Source organism: Pelophylax lessonae (genome assembly GCF_965119305.1).
Source record: "Pelophylax lessonae genome assembly, chromosome: 3".
Lineage (NCBI taxonomy): Eukaryota > Metazoa > Chordata > Amphibia > Anura > Ranidae > Pelophylax > Pelophylax lessonae.
The window spans coordinates 189,923,878-189,943,748 of NC_138770.1; the positions used below are offsets into that span (position 1 = coordinate 189,923,878).

The 19,871-nt window shown below is 43.3% G+C and overlaps 1 protein-coding gene across 1 annotated transcript in view; it reads left to right on the forward strand.

Annotated features, from left to right (window-relative positions):
- Positions 1 to 19,605, forward strand: part of LOC309549538 (calcium-binding protein 39) — a 113,879-nt gene extending 94,274 nt beyond the window's left edge. The window contains exon 9 of the mRNA XM_082249891.1: positions 17,397 to 19,605. Within this exon, the coding sequence (XP_082106017.1) occupies positions 17,397 to 17,585 (189 nt within the window). The 3' untranslated portion in view covers positions 17,586 to 19,605. The remainder of the gene's footprint in view (positions 1 to 17,396) is intronic.
- Positions 19,606 to 19,871: the final 266 nt, after the last annotated feature.

A 19,871-nucleotide genomic window follows, 5' to 3' on the forward strand; every position in this document is an offset into this window, starting at 1 on the left:
GGCATTCTGGGAATCTTATGGGTTAAGTATAAGCTAACTACCAGTCAGAAGCCACGGACATGTAGACTGCCTTCCAAATCAGATCTCCAGCTATTAGCAGGCCTCCCGAACGGCCACGCGGTCCGCCAGGGCCGGTACCGCCAACCACGCCATATCCCCATGCAGAGAGAGTGTTGTGTGCCCTGCAGCACACCGCTATTCAGTTTAGGCCGCCGCCATTTTTTTTTGCTGGATCGCACGAGCCGCCATTTTGGCGTAGCCTCGTGTCTCCAGCATGGGGGCGGCCATGTTTGAGATGATCCTACACCTCGTGGAGCTTGGGGGAGGCGCCGGAAGGCGTGCAGAGGGGCGGAGCCGCCTCCTTTCTTCCTGGGCAGCCAGCCAAAAGACTTCCTGTTTGTCAAGACAGCGCTGTAAGCTGTTGCAGTTTAACTCTGAGCATCAAGTGGTGAGCCTGGGGGTCTATCTCTCTCTCTCTCTCGATCGATAGGGATCCCTAAGCAGGTAACACTAAGGGGCTTTTTGTGGCGCTGGGGGTCAGAAAAAGAAAAAAAAAAAAAAAAAAAAGTTTTTTTCTTTACTTTTGAATTATATTATCCAGGAAGTAACTGGAGTTATTATGGACCCTGCCACACATATTCCCCCACCTGTTTCCCTCGAGGGGGCCTCGGGACCCGCCGGTGCACAGAGTATAGAGTCATTTACAGCAATTTTGGAGTCTATGGTGGCTCGGGTGGAGGCGGCCTGTCAGGGACGGGGGTCAAGGAAGCGACCCCCGCCTACCCCTATACCATCTGACACCTCTGACTCAGATTCAGAGATGGTCACGGCAGTTGCAGGTTCCTCTGCAAGGGCTGTTATCCCAGGTAAAGCCCCCTCAGACAGTGAGGAGGACGCTTCTTCTCTTGCTATAATTCAGGAAGAAGCATTGGTGGACGCACTAGTTGTGGCAGTGCAAGAAACCTTAAAACTTGAGGCTTTACCGGCAGAGGCAACTGAAACAGAGAGGCCTTTTGGGACTAATAAGCCCATCAAGACGGCGAAGGCTTTTCCTGTACCTAAATGTTTTGGTAATCAGATTAAAGGAGAATGGGAGCATTCTAAACGTACCTTTACTATTTCCAAGCGTATTGCTAGATGCTATCCGTTTGAGGAATCCATCATTAAGAAATGGACGGTACCACCAGTCGTGGATCCGCCTATTTCCAGGCTGAATAAAGCCACGGTTATTCCAGTGGAGGACACTTCGTCCTTTAAGGATCCGGTGGATCGAAAGATAGAAGCAGAGTCCCGCACTATCTTTTCTCTGATAGGGTCAGCATTTAGACCAGTAATCGTTATTGGTCTAGTTTCCCAGACACTTACGGAATGGGCGAAAATGGTACGCCAAGATCTTAGGGGAAAAGATATTCCCCAGGAGACATCTGATTTGATGGAACAGATCATACAAGGGCTACGGTTTATCTGTGACGCAGCCTTGGACACTACTCCCCTATTAGGGCATGCATCTAAGTTAGCAGTGATCCTCAGACGTGTGCTGTGGTTAAAATGCTGGTCAGCTGACCTAGGTTCCAAAAAGACCTTGACCAATCTCCCCTTTCAGGGGAATCGTCTATTTGGAGCCAACCTAGATGAAATCATTAAGGATGCCACTGGGGGCAAGAGCACTTTTTTGCCACAGGCTGCAAAAACTAAGGGACCTCGCAACAAGCGAGGACCTTTCTTTACCGCCCATAAAGGGCGCCCGGCTGGTACTAGCGGGAAAGGCAAGACTCCTCCAGGAGGGTTCAAGAAGGGGACCAACCCAGCCAAACCCGAAGCAAAGGAGTACACAGCCTGAAGGTGCGCCCCCACCCGGTTTCAGGGTGGGGGGACGTTTTCACCGGTATTCAGGACATTAGATCGAGCATCAACCACTACTACCGGTGCGATTCTTCCCTTCCAACATTCAAGTACCACAGGAAGCGGTAGTTACCATTCCCTGAAAAGATCTTTTCCTTTACCTTTTCCTAAGATTAGTCCCGATACCTCACAGGAATCGGATCTGGTTGACCAGATAGGCCAAGTAGCCTTTAGTCGGGTGACTTCGGTCCCTGAGGTTCAACCAGAAAAGATCACCTTTCCTGATAACTATCAGGTATCTGAGAAATGTGTGGGAACAGAAAACGACCAGACTTTCTCGGATGGTCGGGGCCAGATAGCTCTAGGGACGCCTGGTTCAGATCCAATCAGCGCCAGTGGTCCTAGAAATTCTAGGCTGGCCTCCTCAAGCCGGCCTGGCCGACTTGGACATGTTAGTCGCAGACGTTCCGTGGGAACTTCGTCTCAGGGAGTGTCTGTGGTCTCAAGGACCAATTTACCTTCGTGCTTTACAGTCGCTGGTTTTAATGGCCTGGCCATTGAGACCCAAGTACTGAAGGACAGAGGTTTGTCTACTTCAGTCATTCCTACCCTTATTAAAGCAAGGAAAGCGACTTCCAGCAAAGTCTATTATCACACATGGAAGACTTATATTGCGTGGTGCGAATCTTTAGGATTTCCTCCACGTACCTATTCGGTGACTCGTATATTGGCCTTTTTGCAACAAGGGGTTGAGCAGAAGCTAGCCTTGAGCACCATCAAGGGTCAAGTTTCAGCATTAGCAATCTTCTTTCAGAAGCCTTTAGCTACCAAATCCTTGGTGCGGAATTTCATCCAGGGGGTGCGGCACCTGGCTCCTCCAGTCCGCGCGCCCTTACCGCCCTGGGATCTTAATTTGGTTTTGTCGGTTCTACAGAAACCTCCCTTTGAAAACATCAGGGAGATTCCCTTGCTTACTCTATCCCAGAAGGTGGCCTTCTTGGTGGCTATTACTTCTGCTCGCAGGGTGTCAGAACTGGCTGCATTATCATGCCAGTCCCCATACCTAGTGATTCATAGGGATAAGGTAGTACTTCATCCTAAGCCATCTTTTCTTCCCAAGGTGGTTTCAGATTTTCATCTGAATGAAGATATTGTACTACCTTCCTTGTGTCCTCAGCCCAAGCATCATCGGAAACATGCGTTGCATTCCTTAGATGTGGTTCGGGCAATCAGGGTATACCTGAAAGCTACGGAATCATTCCGTAAGACGGATTCACTTTTTGTGATCACGGATGGCCCCAGAAAGGGTTTGCCTGCATCTGCCGCGACCATTGCCAAATGGATTAGACAAACGGTGGTACAGGCTTATTCTATTAAGGGTCAGAGTCCTCCGTTCCCTGTTAGGGCGCACTCCACTCGAGCGCTCAGTACTTCCTGGGCCTTTCGCCATCAGGCGTCAGTGGTCCAGGTATGTAAGGCGGCCACCTGGTCGTCGGTACATACCTTTACAAAATTCTATAAAATTGATGTGACGGCATCGGCGGATGCCTCATTTGGCCGCAAGGTTTTGCAGGCCGCAATTTGAGGAGACCGGTGGTCTACCTCGAGGGTTTTTTTCTGTTTGAAAAAAAAAAAAAAAAAATTGTTTTCTCTTTTTTTGGTTGAGTCTCATCATTAAGGATGAGCATTGTAAACTTCTAGTTGGCACCGGTTGGGCCTTCTAGATTGGGATTTGATTTCCATTTTCCCACCCCTCAGTTGTGATACTGCTCTGGGACGTCCCGAAGGTGGTGTATCACCGAGGACTACGTCTGTCGATGAGCGCTAGAGAAAAATGGATTTTTGTAAAATCTTACCGTAAAATCCTTTTCTCTTAGCTCATCGACAGACGTAGTCCCCGCCCCTCTGTTTTGGAGTTGGGTTGGGTTAAATTCTCTAAGCACTGCTTTTTCACATAACTGATTTGCTGAGGCAGAGAGAGAGAGGATATACCCTCTGGGACTGCCCCTAGGGTGTGGCCAGAGCTTTTTAATTTCCTGTCTAGTCCTGCTCCTGCGGAGGTAACATAACCCGAAGGTGGTGTATCACCGAGGACTACGTCTGTCGATGAGCTAAGAGAAAAGGATTTTACGGTAAGATTTTACAAAAATCCATTTTTCACTGCAGATGAAGCGAGAATAGTCTATGCAAAACGTGAGACTAATACGCCAGTATGCGCAAAATCTGATATTTAATAAAAATGTTATAAAAACAAAAATCATCTCTTTAGAGAAAAATCTACATATGGTTTATACGGCTGGGACTGTACTCTCGTTACCCTTTAGCATGAAATGTAAAACATTTAAGGAAGTACACAAACAATATTGAATAATAATCAAATAAACAGCAAGGCATATTTACCATATTTAAAATGGCCGCTAGCTTAGAATGGTAGTTACCAGAGTCTTTAAGATGGCTGCATTTCCAAGATGGTGGCCAATTAGGGAGGAGTTTCGTTTGGCATCCCTCAAAGGTTCAGATACATGATGGAGCGAAATGGAGTCTGTGTAGATGAGTTTATGCATAGCTGTAGTAGCGTGTATGTTGTATGTGTGAGGTCTGTTGGGCAAATGTCATGTGTCCCTGTGTGTCTCTCATCTGGGCTTTTATATGGTATAGAACAAAGGACTATTAAAATTACCATAAGTTAAACCCAGAGGGAGTAACATGATCCTCATTGGTTGGAACATCTTATTCATTAACTGGTGATGTCATAGGGTGACACCTCTTGGTCAACCAGTATATTAAAATTAAATAAAGATTTCTCCATTTAAGACTATTATAAAACAACATAAAATGTAACCATGCTCTCATCTATGACATGTCCATTTAATCCATTTAATATCCACCAGGTATCTGAATAAAGATTAATCTTGGTAACACCATTCTAATATTTAATATATCTTATTTAAAATAAATATATATATATATATTGGAAATTACTTTCTAACCTAAGACTTCAATTACCGTAGTAGCATTCAGTGACCAGTGATGGCAGTATTGCATTGCCCTTAGCTTCGGCATATAGCAATATAGCAGCATTATTTGTCTTCAAATAAACTTTGCACCCTAAATTGACAGATGGCTTACAATTCAGACTTCCTGGAGTCTAGCAAGGTCAAAAAAATGTCTCTGTCGCTCATTGACAGACGCAGTCCTCTTTGATTAATATCAAATTGGGTTATACTGCCCTCTACAGGAGTAGGACACTAGGCAGAAGAAAACGTTCTGGCCACACCTTATGGGCAGTCCCAGAGGGTATATCCTCTCACTTCCTGCTACAGGATGTCAGTTTTTTTCTGTCTAGTCAGGAGTAAGGACCTAAGTTCCTTGCTGGGATCTTTGGTCCTGGCAAGATTTTTTAGATTCTTTTTAAGTTAGCTTTTTTTCTCCAGTTGTTCCTGTGAGATCTTCAAGCAATTATGCTGGATCTGGGCGACGGGCTGGATGTTGGGGTCCAGTGGTCACCCCAGCCGGCCTACAAGCACGTGCAGATTCCAGCTCCACGCTGGATCGGCCGCGACACATTTAAAGTTATCCCGTTGGAGGATGCTCCGTCTTTTCGGGATCCAGTGGATCGTAAGGCGGAATCTTTATCCCGCTCGATATTTACCCTGATAGGGTCAGCCTTTAGGCCAGTGTTCACTATTGCTCTGATTGCACAAACATTGACAGAGTGGACCAAGTTGTTACGCCGAGATCTGGAGGGGAGAAGTCTCCCCCCGGCAGTATCGGACTTGCTGGAGCAAATGATACAAGCGCTACAGCTTGTCTGTGACGCCGCCCTGGACACCGCTCCATTGTTGGGGTGTGTATCAATCTCGGCGGGGTCCTTCGGCGCATGTTATGGTTAAAGTGCTGGTCGGCGTATTAAGCTTCCAAAAGAGCTTTTTGGCTGATACCCCCTTTTCAAAGGGATCGCCTGTTTGGTGCTACCTTGGTTAAAATTATCAAGGGTCTCATTGGAGGCAAGAGCACCTTTCTATCACAGGCTACGAAAGGTAAGGGACCTCGTCGCAGACGGGACCTTCTTTTTCTGTTCATAAAAGATTGTTTCGTCCCTCTAAGACGAGTGATAAGGGGCGAGTTCCTCCAAAGACCCCGCAGGGGGTTTCAAAGGTGCCTACGGCCGCATCACCTTGAATGCGCCCGATCTCGTCTGATCTCGGAAACTAAACAGGGTTGGGCCTGTTTAGTACCTGTATGAGAAACCGCCTGGGAATACCAGGTACTGTAGGCTTAACGCTGGTCGGGTAACAAAGATCTGGTCCTTCCATACCTGAAAATAAGACCACACAGCCTGAAAGTGCGCCCCCACTCATATCTGGGGTGGGGGGACGTCTTCACCAGTTTCCGGACCCGTGGCTTTCCAGAAATCCAGACAAATGGGTTCGTGAGGTCATACGGGCGGGATACAAGATCGAGTTTTCGATCATTTCCACCGGTGCGATTCTTCCCTTCCTACATATGACTATCTCCGGATCGCTTAAAGGCTCTGCTGGGGGTAGTGACTGACTTGATATAACAATGAGTGGTCTGGTTCCTTGGGGGAAAAATTTTCAGGGATTCTACTCGAACCTGTTCACAGTACCCAGGAAAGAGGGCAAGCCGTGTCCAATTCTGGACTTGAGGGCGCTCAATTATTTTATCCGGGTGCAAAAATTCTAAAGGGAGTCCATTCGCACAGTGGTGGCCTCCCTGCATCAGATGGATTTTTTGGCGTCCATAAGACATCAAAGATGCCTATCTTCACATTCCCATTTATGCAGGACATCAGCGTTCCTTCGCTTTGCTGTGGGAGAGAACCATTATCAGTTGTGGCGTTACCCCTTGGTCTCGCCTCTGCTCCCCGGGTCTTCACTAAAGTGTTTTGACCCCGAATTTGACGCTGTTGCGACAACGGGGCATGTCGGTTCTGGGCTACCTGGACGACCTTCTTTTCCGTGCGGAGTCTTCGCAGGCTCTGTTGCTAAACTTGGAGATCACCTTAGTCTCTTTGAAACAGTTCAGGTGGTTGGTGAACCTGCAGAAATCATCCCTGGTCCCCACCAGGAGACGGAACTATCTGGACCTAACTTTAGATACATCCTTGGCAAAGGTGTTTCTCCCTGCGGAGAAACTCCAGAGGATTTAGTCGACGACTCAGTGGTGATTGTCTATCAACGGGCCTTCCCTTCAGACTTGCATGAGGGTTCTGGGACTGATGGTGGCCTCCTTCGAGGCAGTACCGTTTGCCCAGTTTCATATCAGATTCTCCAAAAGGAGTTTCTTCTCAAATAGAACCGGAATCCCGATTCCCTGGACAATCGGATCCGGCTGAGCGAACGGACCAGGGAATCTCTGGTTTGGTGGCTTCGATCACCAATGCTCAGTCAGGGGAAGTCATTTCTCCCAATCCATTGGACTATTGTCACCACGGATGCCAGACTATCCGGGTGGGGTTCTCGGCAGACTATCTGCTCAAAGGCCCTGGTCCCTGGAAGAATCCAGGTTACCGATAAATGTATTGGAACTGAGAGCGATTAGACTTTGTCTGATTCGCTGGACCGAGCAGCTCCGGGGCAGCCCGGTGCGGATTCAGTCGGACAATGCCACGGCAGTGGCTTACGTCAATCACCAGGGGGACACCAAGAGTGCCCTGGCGGCCATAGAAGTGGCCGGTATCCTTCGATGAGCGGAACGATTTGTTCCAGCTCTCTCCGCGGTATTCATTCCGGGGGTGGAAAATTGGCAGGCAGATTTTCTCAGCCGTCAGATTCTGGATCAGGGGGAATGGTCTCTGCATCCAGAGGTATTTCACCAATTGTGCCTTCATTGGGGCACCCCGGATGTAGATCTGTTGGCATCTCGGCTCAACAGGAAGGTGCGGAGGTTTGTAGTTCGCTCCCGCGATCCTCTAGCAGACACCGCAGACACGCTGGTCGCCCCGTGGGGGCAGTATCAGCTACTGTATGCCTTCCCTCCTCTCAAGTTGCTGCCGAAACTTCTTCGCAGGATAGAGGTGGAGGGAATTCCAGTCATCCTTGTGACTTCGGATGGGCCCCGTCGGGCCTGGTTCGCTGACCTGGTCAGGCTGGTCGCGGACGTCTCTTGGCGACTTCCTCCCAGGAAGAATCTGCTGTCTCGGGGACCGATCTTCCATGCTGTTTTACGATCGCTGGCTTAACGGCCTGGCTGTTGACACCCAGGTGCTGTAGGACAAGGGGTTGTCGGCTTCAGTTATTCCTACTCTGATTAAAGCGAGGAAAGCGTTTTTCAGAAAGGTCTATCAACGCACATGGAAGTCTTACATTGCGTGGTGTGAATCCCTTGGGTTTCCTCCACGTTCCTACTCGGTGGCCAGAATATTGGCTTTTCTGCAAAAGGGAGTTGAGCAGAAGCTGTCCTTGAGCACTATCAAGGGTCAGGTTTTTGTGTTAGCAATCTTCTTTCAGAAGCCTTTGGCTACTCATTCCTTGGTACAGAATTTCATCCAGGGGGTGCGGCACCTGGCTCCGCCGCTGCGCGCGCTCTTACCGCCTGGGATCTTAATTTGGTGTTGTCGGTTCTTCAGAAACCTCCCTTTGAAGATATTAGGGAGATTCCCTTGCTATCCCAGAAGGTGGCCTTCTGGGTGGCCATCACTTCTGCACGCAGGGTGTCAGAACTGGCCACATTGTCCTGTCGTTCCCCATATCTGGTGGTTCATAGGGATAAGGTGGTTCTTTGTCCGAATCCATCCTTCCTTCCTAAAGTGGTTTCAGAGTTTCATCTGAATGAGGATATTGTTACCTTCCCTGTGTCCTAAGCCCAGCCATCCTTGGGAGTTTGCATTACACTCCCTGGATGTGGTTCGGGCGATCAGGGTACACGTGACTACTACGAACTCATTTCGTAAGACGGATTCACTTTTTGTGATCACGGATGGCCCTAGAAAGGGGTTGCCTGCTCCTGCCGCGACCATCTCTAGAAGGAACAGACAGACGGTGGTACAGGCTTATTCTATTAAGGGTCGGGATTCTCCGTTCCCTGTTAAGGCGCACTCCACTCGGGCGCTTAGTGCTTCCTGGGCCTTCCGCCATTAGGCGTCAGTGGTTCAGGTTTGCAAGGCGACTACCTGGTCGTCGGTTCATACCTTTACAAGATTGTATAAGGTTGATGTGCTGGCATCGGCGGATGCCTCTTTTGGCCGCAAGGTTCCTGCAGGCCGCTATTTGAGGAGACCGTTGGTCTACCTCGAGGGTTTGTTGGGTTTTTCACTTGGGTCTCATCTTTTTGCTCGATGAGTCCTTGATGCTTCTGGTTGGCTCTGGTTGGGCCTTCTGGATTGGATTTTGATTTCGGTTATCCCACCCCTCATTTGTGGCACTGCTTTGGGACGTCCCAATTTGATATTAATCAAAGAGGACTGCGTCTGTCAATGAGCGACAGAGAAAAATGGATTTTTGTAAGATCTTACCGTAAAATCCTTTTCTCTTAAGCTCATTGACAGACGCAGTACCCGCCCCTCTATTTTGAGTTGGGTTAAATTCTCTGACACTGCTTTGTGACATAACTGACATCCTGTAGCAGGAAGTGAGAGGATATACCCTCTGGGACTGCCCATAAGGTGTGGCCAGAACGTTTTCTTCTGCCTAGTGTCCTACTCCTGTAGAGGGCAGTATAACCCAATTTGATATTAATCAAAGAGTACTGCTTCTGTCAATGAGCTTAAGAGAAAAGGATTTTACGGTAAGATCTTACAAAAATCAATTTTTATGATGCTTTCTACATCTTACAATTTACAAATGTTTATGAAGCCTGTCTTGACATACAGAGATGAGTCATCAAAATCAGTAAAGTTAGAAGTTAGCAAAATATGAAACAATTATAATATATAACGGTCTTCTACATATCTATGTATGCTAGTTATATATATTTCATTGTTAATATTATGTTACATATAAGATTATAACATATCTGTAAATTTTATTTTTAAATGGGTTTAAGATGGTAAGAGGTAAGATTACCTTAGTATATTGTCAGCCAGACTTTATCTTAAAGAAAGTCAACCGACTATTTATTCATTACCAACACAGCATGTTTGGGATAAAACCTATTTAAGAATTTCCTGAACAGGCACTTTTCTGTTAAAGGATATTTTAACCTTTTAGTAACCTGACAAAAATAGATGTCATTGCTTCATAATTCTATACAGAACAAAATATGACATTTCATTTCTATTTGTGAATTTAACCTCCCAAAATAACCCTGACCTATCCCCCCCCCCCTTCTTCCCAGTAGGTAGGTGACCAACCTTAAAACTAACTGGGAGGAAGTTTCATTAAAAAGGAAAATGTCCTGTCCTCTTTCTCTAAGAGAGTATTTCATATTGGGGATTGTTCATTATAACTTTCAAGCAAAGCGATGAAATGAAAAAGCAGTTCCAAGTGTCAGTTCGTAGCGACTTTGCTATTGTCAGCTATGTCACAACTGTTCTTGTTAGTCTTTTGAATTTCAATCTCTTAGTAAAGAAACTCAAATTTTCCTTGAAATCTCTATCTTCATCTTGCAAAGTTTTGGTAGATATAGAAATGAACTACTGCGATGGTATTAGCAATTACCATTCAAAACGCAGTAAAACAATGTTGGCAAACAGGAATCCGAGAAATCTCCTTGAACGTGGATTGAACAATGAATGGTCTCAGCATGGTCTAGAGTGTCATACACCCAGACTGAGTTTTGCTCACATGTGCAATGCACCATTCTCACATCTCCTTCAACTGAAAACAGTAGGTAGTGCGATTCATCTTTAATGGATTTCCTCGGATCAAATGCACAAAGATCTTTTAAAACAAATCTTCCTCTCCGTCAACAAGAATCTTGGGCGTCTCACAGCATGATTCCTGAAGATTCAATAAGGGGTTCCGTCCTGAGCTGGGCTCCAAGGAGTAAGATGACCCATCCGATTGCCGCGTCTATAGTTAACATCATCGTCTGTACCAATCAACGACCTGGCATGGAAGGTTATTCTCCCTCTATTGGATGAAGTATACAGTATGAATATATATATTCTCATCAATTGACATTTCAATGTGAGGTTGGTAATCCAAGCTTTCTCAGAGTTCTCCTTTTATTCCATTGTGGGATAAGTCTTTTGTTTTCTGACCACCATGGAATGTGAGACTATGTATGCGACCTTTCCTAGGGCGACTGACTTCTGGGGCTTATCAACATGGGGATGTATTCATCGCCATGGATACCACACATTGAACAATTGTACAATGATACAATATTTTGTTAAAATTACCTACTACTTAGGAGAAAAATATAATATCTCCCCCTTTGGGGCATCAGTGCAATTTATTGTATGCAACAAAACTACCTGACATTGAGGATTCCTTCTTGGTTACCGTATACAACCTTTAACCTCTTGACTTCATTACGTCATTAGGGTTTGATCCTCCAAGGTATCACCGTCATTGGTGATTTTTCTGAAATGTGCCCGCTTTGAGTGACCTGTTTGAGTCAGAGGGATGAAGTGACCACTGAAAAACAGGAGGGTAGTTAGTATCTAACAACCAAGATCCCCCTGGCAGAGATTTTCAGAATCCTCAATGCTGTGACCTGGGGATAAAATGGTGTTAGAACCCTTGTCTCCTATGCCTTCATTCAGTGTATCCCTCTGATTCCTTGCTATTTGGGCATTTAAAGATTTTGTGGCCCTTGGCTGGCCACAGGATTTTTTCCTTAAGAAGAATTTTTTTTATTTCTGGGCTGCAGTGCCCTGAGTGAACCAAGTGATCATCCGTTCCAACTTGGCATTTACTCTGCTGAAAAACCTTTTCAGTATAGAATTATTGGCTCGGCCTCCTGCGGTGCCTATGTCTCTCGGGTTCAGACAGATGGGACAGATCCCTCTCAGAACCATTTGCTCGGTTCTGGCAGGGGTCTGGGCCTTAATGTCTCTTGATCTTCCCGAGGACTTTGGGGAACCCTAAGATGGGGCAAATCCCTATTTATTTGTGGGGATCCCCCTCTTATTGAGGATATTGGGCATAGCGAGGGTTTCCCATCCTCAAGGGTAAATTGGGCTCTTTGGGGATTCTCCCTAGAGATTCTTTTAAACCTTGGGCCCTGTCCCCTTGGAAGGAAATCCTGAAATGGCCTCTGTTCCCCCCTACTTATTGGTGGGGTGTCCGGTGTCGTCCTTGAGGTATTCGGTATAAAATCTTGCTCCTTTTTATTATTTTAGTGTGAGGGTTTGAGGAGAAAGATGTGTTTCTGCCACAACTTTGGTGACAGGCTCACGCCTTTTCTTTGTATTCACTGGTCTGTTGGATGGAGTACAAATTGTCACTCTCTTTTACCAACCATTCCAGTGAACACCCCAACTTGTAGTCCCTTGCCAAACTTATTATTATGTACATAGACAATGCCTCAAAGCACAGGGATTTAAATTCCCGGTGGTTGTACTCGGGCTCCTTTATTGAAGGGTGTTAGGCACTTTTGAGTACAGCCAATAATCCAATGGGCTTTGGTGCTGTGTACATTTTAAATTATAGATAGCAGCTCTAGCAGCAGTAAGGTTTTTATATGGGCTGACTTTTAAATTACATCCTTGAGGCACCACAACACAGAAAGGCTGTTTTCATAGGCAACAAGATGATCAGTAATGTCTAAGGACCTTTTCTTTAACAAAAATCAGGACAGTACTCTTTTTAAAACTTTTAATTCTGGAGGTGTATGGTATCTTTTTAGGGGTGCTAGTCTTTTTGCAGTGACCTTGATATGACTCATACCTAGTTATGCATGGCTGCCCAATTTCTGCCCTCCTATATTAGGAATATGGCTGGGGTAGGACGTGGACTCTCTGCCTGACTCCCCCCCCCCCCCCTTGTCTGGGTCATAACCATCAGACTGGGAGTCATATCTGGGTCTAATTAATTACTTCATTTTAATGCAGGACTGATAAGCATTACCCTTTTGTATGGACACCATAACCTTTTGGAACCCTCCTATTTATTTATTGATGAGTTCCTGTCCTTACTTGAACTGTTACATTTTTTTTTAATTATTTTTTATATATTTTCCACTGCTGGTTACTCGGCAACTTCCGCTAGAAAACATTTTTCCTTGCTCAAAACTTCCTACTTATTGCATTAATCATTTACATTTCTCTTTCAAATGGTTGCTTTCATTACAGCTTTCTTGATAAGACTTCTGCTACAGTTCTACTTCATTTTGCAGTTTCACGCTACATTCTCTTAACTGATGTGTCCCAACAGAGGTTACTTTCACCTGCTCAAGGAGGTTCCTTATCTCATTCTCTCATTGGAGTTGAGATTGGAACTTTACTAATTCCTTTTTGCTGAGCCTTCTGGTGCAGTTCCTCACAAAGATACAGTAAGATTGGCCATGACTCTAAAAGTATGTAATTACACTTCCCGACGTCTTTTGGTGTTAGATAAGCTATTGGTGAGTTCATACAGTGGGTTTTCCTCTACCCAGTCAGATGCCCATTATTGGCCCCACTTTTTCCAAGGATTTTGGTATGACTCCAACCAGCCTTTACATATTCCACCATTTCAGACTCAGAGAGGTGTCTCTACATATTCTAGATCTGCGCCGAATCTACTGGGGCTGTGGGATTGACATCTTGCCAGAGTTGGCAGCGTGAACTTTACCTTCTATTGACATTTTTAAGGCATTCCTATCAACATCACAATCAATAAAAAAAATTTAAATTTTTTTTTTTTTTTGAAGTTATAAATTATGTCATCATGATCATAATTATGATTGGCATATGTAAGAAATTAATAATATCTCGCTGGGGCCTCCATTATGTCAGAATTAATAATAAATTAATAATATCTCGCTGTGCCTCCATTATGTCAGAACGTTTATACTGCTCTGAATATAACGGTGTCTATTTATGGTTAATAATAAGCAAAGATCTATGAGGAAGGAGAATCTTCACTTATGTTCATAAATCAATATGTAGCGAATTCTTTTTATTGATTTCTTTTTAAAAGCATATACCAATCTTAGTGAAAACAGTCTACAGTATGGAATATATATAAGAATATTTATTCACCAGACGTGTAAATCACGATAAATGATCAGACTTGAGATGACCCAAAAAGATAACTTTACAAAAATACAAAACTTCAAACGATAAATGCAATGTGATTTGTAGCTCGATAATGAAAGTGAAAACAAAGCAAGATTACATTTTCCCCAGATGTAGTAGAAACCATATTTAAATGTTCTATATAATCAGACCACAATTGTCTGCGCAATGCACATCCTAAAAGTCACTTCACTGCAGATGAAGCGAGAATAGTCTATGCAAAACGTGAGACTAATATGCCAGTATGCGCTAAATCTGATATTTAATAAAAATGTTATAAAAACAAAAATCATCTCTTTAGAGAAAAATCTACATATGGTTTATACGGCTGGGATTGTACTCTCGTTACCCTTTAGCATGAAATGTAAAACATTTAAGGAAGTACACAAACAATATTGAATAATAAACAGCAAGGCATATTTACCATATTTTAAATGGCCGCTAGCTTAGAATGGTAGTTACCAGAGTCTTTAAGATGGCTGCATTTCCAAGATGGTGGCCAATTAGGGAGGAGTTTCGTTTGGCATCCCTCAAAGGTTCAGATACATGATGGAGCGAAATGGAGTCTGTGTAGATGAGTTTATGCATAGCTGTAGTAGCGTGTATGTTGTATGTGTGATGTCTTTTGGGCAAATGTCATGTGTCCCTGTGTCTCTCTCATCTGGGCTTTTATATGGGATAGAACAAAGGACTATTAAAATTACCATAATTTAAACCCAGAGGGAGTAACATGATCCTCATTGGTTGGAACATCTTATTCATTAACTGGTGATGTCATAGGGTGACACCTCTTGGTCAACCAGTATATTAAAATTAAATAAAGATTTCTCCATTTAAGACTATTATAAAACAACATAAAATGTAACCATGCTCTCATCTATGACATGTCCATTTAATCCATTTAATATCCACCAGGTATCTGAATAAAGATTAATCTTGGTAACACCATTCTAATATTTAATATATCTTATTTAAAATAAATATATATATATATATTGGAAATTACTTTCTAACCTAAGACTTCAATTACCGTAGTAGCATTCAGTGACCAGTGATGGCAGTATTGCATTGCCCTTAGCTTCGGCATATAGCAATATAGCAGCATTATTTGTCTTCAAATAAACTTTGCACCCTAAATTGACAGAAGGCTTACAATTCAGACTTCCTGGAGTCTAGCAAGGTCAAACAAAATTTTATGATGCTTTCTACATCTTACAATTTACAAATATTTACTGAAGCCTGTCTTGACATATAGAGATGAGTCATCAAAATCAGTAAAGTTAGAAGTTAGCAAAATATGAAACAATTATAATATATACATACTTCTACATACAGGGAGTGCAGAATTATTAGGCAAATTAGTATTTTTGAGGATTAATTTTATTATTGAACAACAACCATGTTCTCAATGAACCCAAAAACTCATTAATATCAAAGCTGACTATTTTTGGAAGTAGTTTTTAGTTTGTTTTTAGTTTTAGCTATTTTAGGGGGATATCTGTGTGTGCAGGTGACTATTACTGTGCATAATTATTAGGCAACTTAACAAAAATCAAATATACAGTATACCCATTTCAATTATTTTTTTTACCAGTGAAACCAATATAACATCTCAACATTCACAAATATACATTTCTGACATTCAAAAACAAATCAGTGACCAATATAGCCACCTTTCTTTGCAAGGACACTCAAAAGCCTGCTATCCATGGATTCTGTCAGTGTTTTGATCTGTTCACCATCAACATTGCGTGCAGCAGCAACCACAGCCTCCCAGACACTGTTCAGAGAGGTGTACTGTTTTCCCTCCTTGTAAATCTCACATTTGATGATGGACCACAGGTTCTCAATGGGGTTCAGATCAGGTGAACAAGGAGGCCATGTCATTAGCTTTTCTTCTTTTATAACCTTTCTTGCCAGCCACGCTGTGGAGTACTTGGACTCGTGTGATGGAGCATTGCCCTGCATGAAAATCATGTTTTTCTTGAAGGATGCAGACTTCTTCCTGTACCACTGCTTGAAGGTGTCTTCCAGAAACTGGCAGTAGGACTGGGAGTTGAGCTTGACTCCATCCTCAACCCGAAAAGGCCCCACAAGCTCATCTTTGATGATACCAGCCCAAACCAGTACTCCACCTCCACCTTGCTGGTGTCTGAGTCGGACTGGAGCTCTCTGCCCTTTACCAATCCAGCTACGGGCCCATCCATCTGGCCCATCAAGACTCACTCTCATTTCATCAGCCCATAAAACCTTTGAAAAATCAGTCTTGAGATATTTCTTGGCCCAGTCTTGACGTTTCAGCTTGTGTGTCTTGTTCAGTGGTGGTCGTCTTTCAGCCTTTCTTACTTTGGCCATGTCTCTGAGTATTGCACACCTTGTGCTTTTGGGCACTCCAGTGATGTTGCAGCTCTGAAATATGGCCAAACTGGTGGCAAGTGGCATCTTGGCAGCTGCACGCTTGACTTTTCTCAGTTCATGGGCTGTTATTTTGCGCCTTGGTTTTTCCACACGCTTTTTGCGACCCTGTTGACTATTTTGAATGAAATGCTTGATTGTTCGATGATCACGCTTCAGAAGCTTTGCAATTTTAAGAGTCCTGCATCCCTCTGCAAGATATCTAACTATTTTTGACTCTTCTGAGCCTGTCAAGTCCTTCTTTTGGCCCATTTTGCCCAAGGAAAGGAAGTTGCCTAATAATTATGCACACCTGATATAGGGTGATGATGTCATTAGACCACACCTTCTCATTACAGAGATGCACATCACCTAATATGCTTAATTGGTAGTAGGCTTTCGAGCCTATACAGCTTGGAGTAAGACATCATGCATAAAGAGGATGATGTGATCAAAATACTCATTTGCCTAATAATTCTGCACTCCCTGTATCTATGTATGCTAGTTATATATATTTCATTGTTAATATTATGTTACATATAAGATTATAACATATCTGTAAATTTTATTTTTAAATGGGTTTAAGCATAAGAAATACTGACTAAGGTTAAAAATACTGACTAAGGTTTATGATTCCAAACAGAGATAAGATTACCTTGGTATATTGTCAGCCAGACTTTATTTTAAAGGAAGTCAACAGACTATTCATTAGCTTAGGTCAACACAGCATGTTTGGGTTAAAACCTGTTTTAAGAATTTCCTGAACAGGCACTTTTCAGTTAAAGGATATTTTAACCTTTTAGTAACCTGACAAAAATAGATGTCATTGCTTTATAATTCTATACAGAACAAAATATGACATTTAATTTCTATTTGTGAATTTAACCTCCCCAAATAACCCTGACAGTATGTTTACGTGAAATACACACCCTTTTGTGTTTTAGTTCACTTACTGTACTATATATTTTTATTTCTCCATCTTGAAAGCATCATTTCAGTTTAATTTACTTCATTGTCCTCTTATTCACAGGTATTTGTAGCCAACCCGAACAAAACACAACCTGTCCTGGATATTCTCCTGAAGAACCAGAGCAAGCTTATTGAATTCCTCAGCAAGTTTCAGAATGACCGCACTGAAGATGAGCAATTTAACGATGAGAAAACCTACCTAGTGAAACAGATCAGGGATCTGAAAAGACCCACGCAGCAAGAACCCTGAAGTGGAAAGGGGCGGGGAGGAGGGAGGAGCCCAAACCCAGCGCTTGCTGCGAGAGTATTCAGCATCCCGTGGACTTTGCGAGCAACGTCCTCACTTCTACCCCGAACAGTTTCACCTTATTCCATTGCATTTGAAGTTTTAGTCCAAGTGTAACCCCTTCCCTGAAGGAAGAACCCAGGTGCTGCACTTATCCTGCTGCAGCTCAGTGGTTAAAATGAATGCATAACTACCTTTTTTATGTTCTTTCTTTCCCTCCCTTACACATTTATAGAGCAAGATGGATTTTCTTTACCCCTAATTCTCCATGTTGCATCAGCACGGGATTGAGACTTGCTCATTATCACAGTATCAGGGCAACAAAAGTGTATCGAAACAAAGGAGGCTGTAGAATCTCGAGCGAGTGTAGAGCTAATAGTCTGGGTTTTGGATAAGATGGTATACTTGTACTTAATATTTTTTCTCTTATTATTATTATTATTACTCATTTTTTAATGCAATGCATGGCATGCTTGCATTAAATGAAAATGAAAAAATAACCCACAAAATTCTGGTTACCATCAGCATATTTGCACATAAACTTATCAGAGGGATTGAGCACAAAATTGAATCTGTGCATAGGTGGTACCTTAGTTTTAAAACAACAGTATGCCTTGATTTCAAACAGAAACAAACAATAAAATGCAGCAGTGCTTTTATTTCTAATGCCATGGAGTGGCACGGACCACTCCATTTTGGGGATTGGGCGGGGGAGGGGTGTGCATAGGAATGGATTGATACTGCGTTCATTATGTATTTTAAAAGTGTGGAGTGGAGGAGCTTGATGCAGAGGGATTCATGTAAAAATTAGTGTATATTCATTATATAGGCCTTTCAACTGCTTTCTTGCTTTCCTTGGCAGTGTGTTTTGCTGTTTTTAGCAGGTGCATAAGAGGAGGTTTGGGGAAAACGAGCAGCATCTTATGTCATCGGTATGGAACATTCTGCTGACTCGTTGGCACCATTCTGTACACTGCTCATGCATGGAGCAAATGTTCTGAAAGAGAGAGAAAAAAATAGGTACAGGGCAGAGGCAGTTCAGCTACTTTATGCTTGGGTCCTAGTATGGGGACGTAGCTTTGGAAATATAAATTTGGGGCTCTTCACAAATGTGAAGCTTGAGGTAGAACCTCAGGCAGACAGTATTTCATCCTTGAACATACCCTGTTGCTTCGAACCACTTGGGGAGGTTGCAGAAAGCTTGACCTCTCAAATGTTAAGGAGAAGAGGGGCAATGAGGCCAAATGTGATTTATTGCTTCACCCTGGAAAACCAAATTCAGCATCTTTCTCATAGTCCTATATAATTGCTTTGGCAAACGCATTGCATTTCTAAGACCCACCAAGAACATATGTTGCAGGTTTGTGTGCATCTTTAGCCAACCAGAATGACTACTTACCTGTGCCAACTGTGTGGGAGGATGGCTTGTGGATTGTGCCATAAATTCTGTGGCTGGAGGAGAGGTCACCTGGGATTGGGTAATTTAGTGTGGCAGTATGCATGATGGCGTGGTGCAATAAGAATGACTGCAGTTATAAATGAGCATGCAAATGGAGAATGTAGCAGGGTATCCTTGTTTAATAAACGTTGCAATGTTTGCTATTCTAATAAGTGTATTTACCTGGAACAAAAGAACACATCTGGTTAAAATAAATGCTGATTTGGACTTTAAGTGAATAGGCTAAGGGAAAAGCATCTAGGATAACATCAATGCTTTCTCTGCATCTTTATTTGTGTAAGAAGGTTTCAGCCTGGTGCATGCAGCTCAAGTAGTGGTGCGTGTGGTCTGTTTCCCATTAAGCAACCACACTCACAGAAATTCTTTAGATGCGCCCTGGAAAATGCTACAACCAAAGCCTCGGGTGAAGGGGTAAACACTGCGCTTCATGCAGATTTGCTTTGGGTTTCTTTGGATTCTCTGTGTACATACGTTTTGGCCTCTTATTCGTAAAGAAAAAAATAAACTGTACAGCAAAGGAGTGTACTGATGTTTCTTTTTGCTTGCAGTGTAGTGAGAGTTCAATACTCAAATCTGTTTCAAAGAAGGTGTAATTCAAAGGGCTGTAAAAGTCAACCCATACGACGATTCAAATAAATAACAAGCACATATATTAATCACCAATTTTGTATCCCAAACCCTATGCAATTCATTAGAAAGATACATCTATGTACAATACAGTAAAAACTTTTTTTTACACATTTCTATGATCTGGTCAACATACAATGTGCAGTGTAGTTTCAGATTATCTG